Source organism: Octodon degus, unplaced genomic scaffold (assembly GCF_000260255.1).
Source record: "Octodon degus isolate 3935 unplaced genomic scaffold, OctDeg1.0 scaffold00004, whole genome shotgun sequence".
In the NCBI taxonomy this organism is placed as follows: Eukaryota; Metazoa; Chordata; class Mammalia; order Rodentia; family Octodontidae; genus Octodon; species Octodon degus.
Window position 1 is genome coordinate 10,097,923 of NW_004524580.1, and position 15,863 is coordinate 10,113,785.

A 15,863-nucleotide genomic window follows, 5' to 3' on the forward strand; every position below is an offset into this window, starting at 1 on the left:
AAGTATAAAAACGAAGTGTAAGAAGTAAAGCCATGGTGTTATGTTGAGCTGTAGGGGACTCAGGTCAAAAATTTGACTTTGCCAGTGAAGCAGAAGACCCAATACTATTATGGACTACTAGACTCTTTTAGAATATTTTGCTGAGTTAACACACCTATAATATTCAAATAACAGAACTAAACAAAAAAAGGGGATACAGATGAATATTCATTTTGTATCTGTGAATTCAAAATGGTTAGGATAGATATATAGTTACATTCTCTTAATGAATAGAGGGATTTGTTCTAATAGCGTTGGTAAATAGGATATAATGTCCGCATCTTGTACAGCAATTAACCACTAGGAAGAATGTATGCAATGTGTTAATTATTGAAACTGTCCCACCAATTTGGTTTGAAAAATAATTAATTAATTAATTAATAATGATTCTTTAAATCAAACAAAAATCAACTGTGGATTAAAATTTAAGAAATTCAATGCTACTATACTTTTAGGAGATAGTATTAAACACCATCTTTTTGACTTTGAGATAAGGAAAGAATTTCTTAAACTAAATATAAGATGCAAATTTTAAAAGACTTAAATTTTTCGATACATTAAGAATTTTTATTTTTTCACATTATTATAAAGAGTAAAAAGAACCTGATTACTGGTAAACACCAATTCCAAACCTTACAGCTAACAAAAGATTAAAATACAAATTATACAAAGAATTTATACAGGGTTGAGAAAAAAATTAACCAAGGTAAAGTAGGCAAAAGACTTGCTTAAAAACATCACAAAGAGGATGGCAAATGGCCATTCACCAGAAGAATACAGGCCAGGTCTTCATAGTCAGAGGAATACAAACTATAAAAATAAAAAGGATAGTAAGGGCCAGGAAGGTAGCTCAGTAGACTAAGTGCCTGCTTAGGCAGGCACAGGGACTGGGGTTCAATCCCTGGGACCACATGCCATGCCAGCCCCTCCCCAAACTGCCACTGAAAACAAACATGGTGGTACACACTGGGAGGCTGAGACAGGAAATTCACTGAGTCTGAGCTGTGTAGTAAGACCCTATACCTGGGGACACTGAGACAGGAGGATCACCATGAGTCAGCTACATATTAAGACCCTGTAACAAATCTTTTTTACAAAATGAAAGATAAAAATGTATTTTTATAATCATTAGATTAATAAAAATTTAACAAGTTTGACAAGATCAAGTGTTGGCAAGGAGACAGAGCAGCTACCACTGTCCACATTGCTGGTTTGAAAGAAAATTAGTTTGCCTCCTTTGATAACAAAGTTAGTATTAAATAAGAAAATTTAAAATGTCTATTAATTGATCTCAGCAGTTCTATACCCAAATAATGTATCTTAGAGAAAGTCTTATGTGTTGTCATGCACATTTACACAATAGTGATCAAAAGCAAAAGTCTAGATCTAAAAAGTTATTAATATTGCAGTAAGTAAATTATGTATTCATATACTGAAGTTCTTGACATGAAAATACAAATTGCGACTTCCTGCATCCATGTGGTTGACTCTTGTGAGTATAATTGCACCTGAAGTAAGTCACAGAAAATTTCCTATCTATCCTTTTATATAATTCACAAACAAAAATAAACGATTATGTAGGTGTATAAAATGTGGAAAGCCATCAGGTAAAGTATACGAATGAAAAACACACACCTCTGTATCATATCTTCTTATGAACAGTGCAGTGGCCAGTGTGATGGGGTAGGGAAGAGGAAGAGGACTCAGGAAAACCAGGGCCCTGGTGATGTACTTCTCACGTTTGGTGTTAAGTGCAAGGGTTTACTCTATTGATACTCATTATATTTATACAAATTGTAAGGGCTTCAACTTTTTTTTGTTCAGCATCAATAAAATTTTAGTTTTTTTAACAAGCTGTACTTCAGGTTCATTTGAACCACATAGTATATTCCTAATGTCTAGTAAGCCACTTCATTACAGTAATAAGAAAATACAATTAAAATGATTTATTTCATAATTAGTCCTTATCTAGAAATTTCCTGAACGGACTAACATACCAAAGAAAGAATTTCATGAAGTAAACAGCTCTTAAAAACTTGGAAAGAAGGCAAGAAAAATATAATGTGTACACTTTTATTTATTCCTGTGTGTGTGTGTGTGTGTGTGTGTGTGTGTATGGTGAGAATCAAACTGAGCTGTGGCCCAACCCCTTAATCATTTTATTACTGTTTTTCATAATGCAAAGTATATACAGCTGTACAAGAAACATGTAAGTTTTGCTGCCTCTCATTGTTGGCTACCTAGTATAATTATAGTTTTGATTATAATCAAATTGGAAAATGAAGACTCAGATCTTAAAAATAGTTGCACAAAGCCAAAGCTAGTTTTTTAATCCTTAACATGTGGTCAAAAGCCAGGCATGGGCACACACTACTGAAATCCGAGCACTCTGGAGGCTGAAGCGGGAAGAATGCTGTGAATTCAAGGCTGGTCTGGCCTACATAATGATTTCAAGACAGCTGGAATTATTTAGTGAGATTCTGTCAGATAGATAGATAGATAGATAGATAGATAGATAGATAGATAGATAGAATCTGTCAAAATAACTAATTTCATAGCTATTTTGTGATGCTGAAAACACTAAATTTTGATGTATTTCATTTTGCTTTTGCTTGCTTTCATTTGTTCAGCATGCATCTGCTTCAGTGCTTCCTCAGTTCCCTACAATAGTGCTGTTCTTAGGACAGTGCTGTGAGTAAACCATGTTCTTAGAGTTGTGATTTAGAAAAGCATGTGGGTGGCATTGGATTCACTGGAGTAGAATTTTAATTAGATGTAGTGTATTCACTTCTGTGAAAAGAAAGAATACTGATTCCTTTTTAGCATGCTGACCATGCTTTATTCTGACCAACGGTCCCCTTTTAACCTGTTCTTAACTTCCCATCCTTTATCTTTCACACTTTGTCACTTTTTAAATTGTTGAAAACATTTGATTATTCTTTAAATCGCCAAACTAAAATACCTTCATTGTGGCCCTGCCTAACCCATCACTGTGCTCTTCACCCTCGACGCCCGAGCAGCTGGTCACACATCCTGTCTCGTTGCGCACATGATTTATCATTCTCCATGCCGCCAGATTTGGCTCTTGCTCTGTGTTCCAGAAATGTTTACTTCCCTATTCCTGCCATACCATCCTTTTTTTCTGAGAAACACTGCCAGGTGAAATCTTGAGGAGCCTTTAAACCCAAAGACGGCTATGCTAGCTCTTGTCCTCCTGTCCTCTTCCATCTTCCCATAGTTGTCCAGCGGTGATTCAATACAGTTTTCAAGCCTCATAGGAAATCTTTTGTGCTTCTCCTCCTGCACCACCTTCTCAGTGCCTTCCTAGCTTGTTAAATAAAAAGCCCTTTTGGGCCCCCTCCCCCCTGTAACTATGTCTGTATCTATTCTTCATTTACAGCAAAACTGGAAAACATTTTCTTTTTCCTGTTGCCTTTCAGTCAATAGTGTTTTTTTTCCCTCAGCCCTTCTCAAGGCACTGATAAGCCAGTTACTCAATCCCATGCTCTTCTCAGGCCTCATCTTATCCTTCCTTCCATTAGAGTGACACCCTATGTTCACTTTGTATTTCAGGGGGGTTCTCTCAAATTCTAAGGAAAGACATTACAGAGTAGTGACTAATAGGTTCTGGCCCTAGTCTGAATTGCTGAATTATTATGGTGGTCATCTAATATGGCTGAAGCGCTTAAAACAATAGTTTATCTTTCCAGAGACCACCTCCCTGATTCTTCTCCAACTCAGCCCAGGGTGCAATTTCCTTTCAGCTTTTCTGCCACCTCAGGAAAAGACCCCAATCAACTCCTCAGGCGTTTCTAAACATCCCTCTCAAACTCCACCCCTGACAAAAGGCCTGAAAAAAGCCTCAGCCTCTCTTTGTGAGGACAACAATGTATAGTAATAAAACCATGCTTGAAATACCTGTCATCTTGGTCTTCTAAATGTGTACCATTTCTAATATCATATCAATTACTACTATTCTCTCTTTAGATAATCTTATCTTCCCCAGATTCTTCCTCTGTCCTCAAAAATAATAAAGCCCTTTTCCCATTTTCCTTCTGCCTGTTTCTCTGCTGTGACGCCATCTGAAAAAACCTGTCACTCTCCTTTTCTCTTTTCCCCGCCATGTTTTTCCAGTCTTTTTCTGAGTCCTCTTGTTCTTCCAGACCTGTAATAGTCAGATTGCTTTTTCTTCATGCCTACTAGCTGTGTGATTTCCTCAAATTGGTTTGCTGAGGACCGCCATATCCGTAGTCCAGCTGATGACAGTCTTACTCCTCAGTGCAGACCCAAAGCCCTGAAGGCATCCGACTCTTCTCTTCCTCTCACTGTCTACTGCCAGTCATTCAGCAACTTTCAGAGCTCTCCTTTTTAAACTATTTCTGAAATTTTACCACTTTTACTATCATGCGGCTACCATCCTTGTGCAAGCCACCAGTACCTCTTCACTAGATTATCATAACCTTTAAATTGGTCTGCCTGCTTCCATTTTTGCCCCTAAAGTCTGTTCCCTCCATACAATAACCAGGGATACCTTATTAATATTTTAAGCATATTTATTTTAAACATATGTATGTAAGAACATTTAATATTTATGAGGTCAGCTTCTCTTGATCTCATATAAGTCAAGGTACAGATTTTTGCTATGACCTGCAAAGCCGTACATGGACTGACTCCTCATTTTTACTGTGATCTCCTTTCTGTTCTTGTTTGTTGTGTATGTGTCTGTACCAGAGCCATTCATTTCTCTGATGTTCCTTGAAAATGCCAGAAACACTTCCACCTTAGCATCTTTGCATATTCTTTGCGTGAAATGTTCCTTCCCAAATACACATTTGGTGAGCTCATTCTCCTTCCAGTCAGAGTGATCATCTCACTGATGTGCACAAACACTTCCTCCTACAATTTCCTATTTTCTTTTCTCTATGGCCAGCTTTTCATTGTCTTAATACTAGCTAATATTTTATATGTTGACGTTGTTTGTGTTCTTGATCATTTACTAATTCACTTGATCTTAGCCAAAAGGCTGAGAAGTAATTCCTAATTCAAATGATTCTTATTTTGTATTCTTTTGTTTCTAAGTGATGAATCCAAGTGATCTGGCCATAGAATGTTTTAGAAAAGCCTTTGAAGACAATAAGCCAGATTTTTATTGTTGTACAGTGATGTTCTCCCAATTGTTGCCTTAAAAAGCAATGTGTCTATAAAAATACTTAGACAAAAAGAAATCCCTTGGTGAAGTGAATGCCTCTTTCATGATTCCCAGGGTACATTCATGTATTGAAGTCATTGTATTGAGAGAGAGCAGAGTCACCAGTATGCACAGAAACTCCACTGTCTGCTTTATAATCCCAGGCTCTACTCTGTAATGAATGTAGTCTTGAGCACATTATTTGACAACTTTTTTGTCTGTTTTCCTATCTTTAAATTGGGGTTAGTAATAGTACCTATGCTAACAGGATACCTTCAAGACATTTTGTAGCTATAAAATGCCTAAACCAATAAATATTTTAACACATTTAATTCATGTAAATAATTTTAATAATGCCTTGAGTCATTATTTAAAAGATGTCAGGGCCAACCAGGTAGCCCAGGGGATTAAAGCACCTGCTTAGGCAAATGCAGGGACCAGGGTTTGATCCCCAGCCTGCCATTCCAGCCCCACCCCGGGGCACGCTGAGATGGCCAATGAGACTGCGCATGGTAGTGCACCCCTGTAATCCAAGCACTTGGGAGGCTGGAAACAGGAGGCTCACTACAAGTCCGATTCTACATAGTGAGACCCTGTAGACCCTGTACTAAAAACAATAAAATAAAATAAAAAATAAAAGATGTCTACTTTGCTGAAACCGGTGTTTTATTTGTTCATATGATTTTTCTTCTTCCAAATGGTGCATACACACTCGGAAGTCTATAACACTAAATTTTGTGGAGAATATTCTGAAGAACAATGAAAAAATAAACCCTGTAATTACTCTGACTCCTGCAAGGATCTCCTTTGGAATTTTAAGTCATAATTTGACTGTCAAATCCAAAGGAAATGATAATAATAATAATAAAGTTCTTATGGTTATTTTATGGGTAGTCACTGTGAGAAAGACTTTGCATTTTATTTTGTTTTGTTTTTTTTCTGTTAATATTTCCTGTTAGCTATAGTAAACAGAGACATACTTTAAATCTTGAGAATATTGTAGCATCCTTTCTCTTTAGTAACTATTCTTTGCTTCCTTGTAGCTTTTTATATTGTTATCCATTTAATAAGCTTTCAGTCCATAAGATTCTAAGTGTTTTTTAGAATATTTTCTAAATTGAGCTATTTAATGCATAAGTATTTGTACATGTAGACAACATAAGCAAATGACATTTCATTTCAAATTATTAAGTACAAAGAGCAAAACTTTCTCAGAATGCATCTCACTGAGGTGACTGAGAGTCACTTTTATAAAGCCTTTAATAAGGGAATTGTTTTGTTTCTTTGATGCTTCAGAGACTGTTATACCTTAGAGTAAACCAGCATAAAAACATAAGGATAAGCTATGCCTTTCCTTTGTCTAGCTATAGAGGGGGGAAGGTAATCTGTGCAAAGGATTGTGGAGAACAAAATCTAGACCCACACACCTTCTTAGACTGATGAATTTTGAGAAAGTGAGATTAAGAAGCTAGAAGGTCTGGACATTGATTTCTTTAAGAAAATAGCCAACAGTCTATCCTGTTGAAAATCTTTGCAGACCCTTACCATCTACCCATATAAATAATCCTGTTTTAAATCACACTAGGTAAACCTTCCGCATTACCTAAGTGGACTCTGTATTTATAGAAAGGCTATACAGAGCTTCTTATACAAGAAATAGATAAGAGCAGAACTTTCAACAATTTCATGTGCTTACTCAAAAAGTGAACTACCAGCACCTTAACATTACCAAAATAAACATTATCTATCCTATCCATAGCACTTTACACATTAATAATATCCACCACATGAATTATTTCCTTTCTATCTTATTTTAATCTGTGATGTAAGTGGCACTTCTACTTCAGTTCTGATCTACCAGTAAGGAAGCTGGGGCTCCAAAAGTCATTTTATATTAAATTTAGATTTTCTTATTTCTACTGTGTTGGGTTTTTTTTTCATATTGGCTAGGTTTAGTTGCTATTGTTTTTGTTAGGTCTGGGAATATTTTCCTGAGCAAAACAGATAGAAACTGCTCTCTAACCACTGAATTATTTCGAAAATAATGGAACTTCACAACTTTGTCAATAAACATTTTAAGTATGCACATAAAGATAAATAATTATAAGTGATATAATGTCTGTACTAGTATATAGATGTTATGGTAAACTCAAAAACTGAAATTAAAGAGGATAAAATGGAAATACAGATGTTAGTATTTTCTCTTTGGGTTTTTCACCTCTTTTCGAGAAATCAGTGGCACAAAATAAAGAGGGAGAAAAAAAATCAGGAAATCTAAGAAACATGTGAAGAAAATATATGAGAAGCCCAGCTTCATCTGGAGTGCCAGAGAGCCTTCCCTCAGGAAGTAACATTAAAGGTAGGATCTGAAGGGAGCAGCTGGGAATCGCCGAGGCAAAAAGATTGCAAGTGGAATGTTCCAAGCGCAGTGTTGCTAGCCAGAAGCGTGGTGTGCTCAGGGTACAGAGAGAAAGCAGGTAATAGTAAGGATTTCAAGACAAACGTCTCACATAGCAAACTGTTACTTTAACACTAAAAGTAATTTTAAAATGATCTTGCTGAGACTTTGTAAAAGATGGCATATTCTGAAATGGAAAAGTAATGCAAGGGCAAATTAAAGTTGAAAATGTTTTCCTTTACTTCAAGCAGCCTGAAGTAACAAACCCAGGAAAGAAACCAGTGCCTCCTTACACTTAGATTCGCTCTTCAGCTTATGATGCTTAACACTTATGAACATCTTTTTCTAGTTCTTTTGATGCTAATAAAAAGAAATAGATTATAATTTCAGTAATGATAAAAATAACAATATAGATAATAACCACAATACTAGCTCTTATCATGTCTCTTCAGAGCATCTTGCCTGTGTTACACAGTTGAGTCCTCACAGCAATGCTAAAAAGCCATACTGTATTATTTATATCTCATTTTTATTATCAGGGAGCTAGTAGATGACTGAACCAATTCAGCTAGAAGCCGCACTCTTATCTACTTGCTATACTTTTTTGAGATGCTCTATAAGATAGCAGTGAGCAGTATAAACCTCTGAGGGATTTCAGTGATGCAAGCAGCCTGCTGGGGCACATGTGCCATTGGCTCCCCACGCTGCTATAAAATAAGAATCAGAATCACTAGCTCATAGGAAACATTTAATTGCTTGTCCTTTTGTATTATAAAAGTTGAACTTTTAAAAGCCTTTAAGAGAAGGGGCAGGAAGTTTATGTTAAATGGTACTTTTTTCTGTCTTCATAGTTCAATATTCTCTGATACATAGGATGTACATACCTACTCTTTGCTTCCCCATATACATAAGATATATAACTCTGTGAAATTTGAAAAAGTTGCTGAAAACTGTATAAAAATAGTTTGTTTTTATACAGAAAATACAAATCCTTGGAATCTGTACCTATTCAAATAATTGCTAACTCAAGGTTATAAAATAACCTGAACAGAGTGAGAATGCAGGCTATAGTAACTCAAAATAAAAAATAAATAAATAAATAAATAAATAAATAATGGCTCAGTGGGCTAAAGCACCTTCTTAGGTAGAGCGCAGGGACCAGGGTTCAATCTCTGGCACCACAAGCCTGCTTGCCCCGCCCCCAGGGTACACAGAGATAGCAGTTGAGACGGCATGGTGGCATGTACCTGTAATCCCAGCACTTGGGAGGCTGAAAACAGGAGAATCACTATGAATCCAGTCTACGTAATGAGACGCTGTACTAAATACATTAAAAAAATTACTGTAATCACTTTACCAAAAACATCTAAACCTCAACTTTCTCATAAAGAAGGACTAGTTAAGCTAACCTGAAATGTGAAGAATCTTACCCAACAGGAGGGGACTGCAGGAGTGAACACACCAAGCCATAAATGTAGGGGAATGTCCAAAGCAGTGTCCTGATCTAAGGAGAGAAAGCCAAACTCTGGAACAGAAAGGACTGTGAGAGAGCAGGAAAATGTGTTTATGAACATAGGCCTTATTCTTAGCATTTTCAAATTTATAACAAAAATAGCTACTGAAAACTTCTGAAGCAGGAAAATGGTAGAATAGAAATGTTCTTCTAGAAAAGTTACTTTCAAAAATAATATGTAGACAGAAATCAATTAAGACTTCACTCAGAGTCCTTAATTAGGAAATAGGTGTATTTATTAGAACATGATGTAATAAGAAGTAGAAATGAAGCTGGTGATCTTAAAATGGGGCTGATAGAATGTGTTTGAAATATATTTCAAGGGAAAAACTGATAGAATGTGATGTTTCATTAATCTTAAAGATTAATGTTAATTCTTCCAAGAGGAAATGAGGTTTAATTCACTGCTATAATAACTTGTGGGTCATGATTCTACCCTTTAAACACTATGCCTAACTTGCGGCCAAACTTCTAAAATGTCTAATTTAGTATTATTTAAATTCAAGACCATTTCAATGTACTTTGTTTAAACTGTAATGAAAATCTGCATGGCATAAGTGCCATCGAGTCAGACACAGCTCAGTGTATGGTGCTGGATCAGTGCTTGGCACCAAAGGAGTTCTTGTTGCATTACTATTGAATTGTTGCCACTGTTAGCAGGTGTTGAAGTGAAATGTACATTGTAATGGTAAGCCAATAAAGCTAAAAGGTGTTTTGTAGCACGGTGGGAACTGTTAAACAAGTTACTACTTTTTAAAATGAGGCTTTTTTTTATTAAGTTCATTGAGAAACAAATAGCAATGGGACAGTTTCAAAACAGGTTGGTAGGACAGTCACAATAATACATTGCATATTGTTGTCTTCTTAGTATTTATTCATAATACAAGATGCAGATGTGCTATCCTGTCCAAACACTATTAGTACAAATTTTCTTCTCATTGAATTAAGAAAAAGTAGCTGTATATCTGTCCTATTTTGTATATAGAGATGCAGAATGGTCCTTCATTTATATCCCCTTTTTATGTTTAGTTTTGTCGGAGATGGGTATTCCATTGCCATGTAAATACTGTAGGTGCGTGAACTCAGCAAAATAATACATTATAGTCCAGTATTCCATCATAGTAATGGGTTATCCATAGAACTGGCAATGTCAGTAGTTGTTAAAATGAGGCTTTTTAATACTATATTAAAATGGGGGCCAGGGATATGGCTCAGTAGAATAAGTACTTCCCTGGCAAGCGCAAGGGCCTGAGTTCAATCTCCAGTTCTGCCCCCCCCCCCAAAAAAAATACTATATTGAAACATCTTCATAGCACGTCTTTATAATGTTGTCTTCCACTGCTGTGTGGTGTGAGGGTTCTCAGCTGCAGACCCTGAGTGCTTTATATCATTTTAAAATGGAAACAAAAACATCACTACTTTTTTATTAATATGAGTTTCATGTCATATCCACCCAAGATATTTTAAACAATTCATGTTTGAATTTAAGGTTATCTGTAACTTAAATTGGAACACCAAAAATAAAACATTCACCTTTGTTTTGCAGCAGTCAGCATGTTGGTAAAATTTATTCCAAATGCTCTTCCTTTTTGGATTATGTCAGAAGGTCTCTAAAGAAGCTTGGATTAGATGAGACCAAGGTCAGTATGATCGTCAGTTATTTTCACAAAAGAATGAAGCACTATGGGATGTTGGAATAATGCAAAGTAACCTGCCACTAATTATTTCTCCTTTTACTTATCTCTGTGTAAAGAAACCTAAGTTATGTTGAAATTAGACCTCTACTTTAACTGCAGTTCCTTTTTCTGGTGCTATAATTTGTTACTGTACACCTGCAGAGAGTCCCCACATTGGATTCACTGAGCTAAAAATGTACCAATTAACAGCTGCGCGTCCTGGCACATCCCTATAATCCCAGCAGTTGGGAGGCAGAAGCAGGAGGATTGCCATGAGTTCATGGCCAGCCTGAAAAACTGTACTAGGATATAAGGAAAATGTACAGAAGTCAACCCTTTTGCTGTATCACAGCAGTCAACTAGTGGAATTTGAAATTTAAAACACCACAAAATTTGTATTAGCACCAAACCTCAAAATGAAATATTTAGATTTAAAGCTAACGAAATATGTATAAAATCTATATAAGGAAAGCTATAAAACTTAGGTAAATGAAATCAAATAAAAAGCATAAAAGTAGAGAGTTATTCTTTGTTTATGGATAGGAAGGTTTGTTATTCCCATGATGTCATTTTTCCAAACTTGTTCTGTGAAATCTTAAATCAAAAATGCAATCGCAGTCACAATCCCCAGAAGTTGTTTTTTCAGTATAAACTGACTGTATAGTTTATATGGAAAGGCAAAAGACCCAGCTCATCTAACACAATGCTAAAGGGGAACAGAGTTAGAGAACTGATTCTGTGTGACCTCAAGAGATTACACTGTGGAGTGTTCAAGACACTGTGATATTGGTGAGGTGCTGCAGTAATAGATCAAAGAACAGAACCGAAGGCCAGAAGGGGAGCTGCACAGATACAGTCAGTGGTATTTGACAAAGAAGCCGATAGTATAATGGAGTAAAGGTGTTGTTCTCAGTGAACGGTGCTCAGACAACAGGGCATCACACCAAAACCTACTCAAATTAATTGTAAACATGAATGTAAAACACAAAACTATCAATTTCTAGACAGTAACCAAGAGAAAATCTGTGTGACTTTAGGTACAGAAATGATTCTTCATATACAACAGTGAAAGTATAGTCCATGAATTCTAATGGATCAGCTAGCAGTATTTCATTATAATTGAATTTTTCTGTTCTTTGCAAAACATGGTCAGGAAAATGAGAAGACAAGCCACAGATAAAATATTTGTAAAAGACACCTGTCAAAAAATTAAATTTAAAGTACACAGAAAACTTTAAAATCAACAATAAGAAAGCAAATCATTTAAAAGCTGCTCAAAAATTTTTAATAAATACCCTACCAGAGCAGGTGTGCCAGCGCAAATAAGCATATGAAAACATGCTGCTGATCACATGCCATGTCATTAGAGAAATGCAATTGAAATAACAGTGTCACTGTGCTGCAGCATCCAGAATACAGGTAATAATATATTCTGACAAAAATGTGGAGCAACAGGAAATCCCATTGGTGCTGGTGGGGATGCAAAATGATTACAACTGTTCTGTAAGAACCTTGGAGGTTTCTTAGAAAACAAAACATTCTTGTCATATATTCTGACAATTTGCTTTCTCTGGTATTTACCTATAGGAATTGAAAATGTTGGCACATGCAATTACGTACCCTTAAATGTTTATGGCAACCTTATATGTATTGCTAAAATTTGAAAGGTCAGTAGGTGAATGGATAAATTGTGCTACAACTGTGCAATGAAATATTATTCAGCATTACAAAAAGTGCTGTATAAAACCTTGAGGAAGTGTTCAAGGAACTGAAATGTATATTACTAAATGACAACAGCCATGAAAAAGCTACATACTATAGGATTACACTTTGGAAAAAGATCAATGATAACCAAAAGGGGGTGGACGAGTGGGTTTTTGGGCAATGGAACTACTCAATGTGATGTTGTAATAGTGAATACATTTACCCAAACCCATGAAATATATACTGCCAAGAGTGAATCCTAACATAAGCCCCAGTGATAGTGATGTATCGGTGCAGGTTCATCAGTTATAAGAAATGCCACTCTGGTGGAAGATACTGTTAAGTGGGAAGGTTATGCATCTATGGGAGCAGAGTGTACTGCTCTGTACTTGTAGCTTAGTTTCACTGTGAACCCCCAAAAAAGAAAAAGTCTGATTAAAAAGAAAAAAAAAGACATTCATGGTAGATACTTTCATTATACAAAATTAAATGATCTAGAAAGAATCTGAGAAAAAGGCAAGTAATTTTTCCTGGTTCAGAAACTTGAAAGTGATAGAGCTGGAACTCGAATGTAGGCTATAAATATAGGTCAAGCCCATGAGCATCACTCGTAAAAATTAAAAGCAAGAAGAGAAGCACGATATAGATAAGTATCACCATGTAAAAGGAAAGCCTTAAATAAAAAGAATGCTGTTATTAGGTAATAAGAACAATAGTGCCCCACTGATTTCTTTTCATAAAAAAAGTCACTATTGATCCCAGTGTGCCCATGTCAGCCCGGCCCCAGGATGTGCTGAGACATGATTGAGATTGGGCGTGGTGGTACACACCTATAATCCCAGTGCTTGGGCAACTGTGAACAGGAGGATCACTACCAGTTCATTCTGTGTAGTGAGACCCTGTAGACCCTGTACTAAATAACAAAAAAAAAAAATCACTATTGAACTGCATTTGAGAAAATGTTGAATAAGGTTGGGATGGATGGGGACAGGAAACCAAACTAGATGACATTTAAGGAGGACAGGACCAAGGAACACGATAAGGTATGAAAGAAGACAAGTTAGAAAAAGAAGCGGATGGATAAGTATGTATTAGAGAACAGTTTCCTGTCCTAACTTTAATCAGGAGATACTGAAATAATGTTATCTGCCAGTACAAAGTGGTTAGAAATGGGAAAAGTTATTGAAACTAAACTTGTATTTCTAATACAGTATAACTGTTTTATTCCTACTGATGAAATAGCAGTACTAAAATGAAAGTTTGGCCCTCAAGCACAATAAAGAAAGGTTTGTGAATAACTTTATTTCAGAAAGAGACTTCATCTGAAATTCTAAACACTAAAAAGTTCTCTACAATTTAATTTTTATGTGTGTGTGGCACGGGGATTGAACTCAGAGGTCTGTGCATGCTCGTCAAGCACTCTACCTCTGAGCCACATCCCCAGCTATTCCTTTAAATTTTAAAATACTTTGAAAAGATCTTTACATTTGTAATAATTTTAACAAGGATTTATATATAATTGGATGTATGGTGAATACATCAATGTTTTTATAATCTTTTAAAATACATCTCTTCATATTCAAACTATGCATACAAATCAGATATCCTGCAATCCTGTGGATAAGTTCCTAGCCACAAAAAATCATAATAAATGTGAAAGAAATCAAAATTCTGAGACAAATCATCATTCCAGAGAAGGCTAAAGCTGCATGTGCTGGATACATTAGTCATTCCTACACAGCTTAATGCGTGAGTTTGCAGTCATTTGTGAAAACACTGGAAATTTCTCTTAATGCCTGCTTTCTCTGCCTTAGCATCATTGGCATTTGCATATGTCTTTGTTGTAAAGGACAGTCCCACAGGCTGTAGCACATTTAGCAGCATCTCTGACTTCTACCCACTAGGTGTAAATAGTAGCATCATGAATGAAAGTTAAATATAAAAACACTTTCTGTGCATAGTGACAGAATTGCCACAGCTATAATCCCTGTGCATGGGGGGCTGGAAACAGGAGGATCACTATGAGTCTGATCTGTGTAGTGAGACCCTGTAGGCTTTATACTAAATACATTAAAAAAATTTTTTGACAAAATTGTTCAAGTTAACCAGTCCTTAAGCATTTGCCATCTTAGTGTGATACTATTGTCAGTCATCTAATATTTCCATATAAACCCTGTTTTTTAAAAGTGCCATTTTACATGGCATACCAGGAAATATGGGGATGGGAAGGGGACATGCATAGTTATTTAGTATCATATGCTATTCTTAGATTTCAGAAACTTCCTATTTGAAGTTCTCTCTTCCTTGATCGCTCATTTTTGGATAACTTTAACCACTTAAGAGTGATACTTTTTTAGCTGTCATCTAGATCTACTGAAGCATGTTTAGGGCCAGCAAGACAGCTCAGCAGACTATGCACCTGGTTAGGCAAGCACAGGTACCAGGGTTCAATCCCTGGTACTGTGTGCTGTGCCAGCCCCTCCCCCAGATGCGCTGAGCCTGCGACTGAGTCTGGGGGCCTGGTGGTGCATGCCTATAATCCCAGCACTAGGAAGGCTGAAAACAGGAGGATCACTATGAATCCAAGCTGCATAGTGAGACCCTGTACCAAATACATAAAAATATTTTTTTTAAAAAAGCATGTTTAGATTTCATGGTATTTTTAAGTCTACTTCTGCATCACCAAAAATAAGTGGTGATGCAGAAACTACAAAAAGTGTAATAGAACATCAACTACCTGGTAGCAAATGACAGGATTTCCTTCTCTTTTAATCTGATCAGATACAAATATACCAGCTGACAGACTGTTAGCTTGTTGTCTTTTTTACCATGAATAATGTGATGCACAAGGAAGGGAGTGCTGATGTCTTTGCAAAGTAATTTCATATCCTTTCACTATTACTCAGAAGGAAGATTGTGGAGTCTCAGTTCTTACTGATTAAACCCCCAGTCACAGTTGGTCTCCAACTTTTGTCTTTATCACTTTAGAATACAAGTTTAAATCCCCTAACACATACACTTGAATTATCTAAAGTATCTCATGAATGTCCCATTATTTTCTGGTCTTGCTCGGTAAGTGAAGAACTCAGCAAGCTCCACTCCAGTCTCATACCTCTGTCGTGCTTTAAGTCAAGAGAGATGAGAAAAGTCATTTTTTTATGGTCAGAGAGTATCCCTAGTAGTCACAACTGGATTTGTTGTATTTCTTTAAATCTCATCTTTTTCTCTTTTGGTCCCTAATAACGTACCATTAGTCCCTCTGTGCACATAGTTAATCTGTTTGGATTCACTACTTTGAGTGCAGGACAAGAACATGCAACCTTAGTGATTTCTGGGAGACACTGT

General features: G+C 36.2%; 1 protein-coding gene across 5 annotated transcripts in view; it reads left to right on the plus strand.

Annotated features, from left to right (window-relative positions):
• Window positions 1–15,863, plus strand: part of Mettl25 (methyltransferase like 25) — an 81,965-nt gene that overhangs the window by 55,810 nt on the left and 10,292 nt on the right. For 3 of the 5 annotated variants that reach the window (XM_004623763.3, XM_023716246.1, XM_023716239.1), the window contains one exon: window positions 10,685–10,778. The exons of 1 other annotated variant lie outside the window; for it this stretch is intronic. In XM_004623763.3, coding sequence (XP_004623820.1) covers window positions 10,685–10,778 — 94 coding nt within the window. Of the gene's footprint in view, window positions 1–7,480; window positions 7,531–10,684; window positions 10,779–15,863 lie in introns of those variants that run through there. One more of the 5 variants, XM_023716244.1, reaches the window with a different exon arrangement.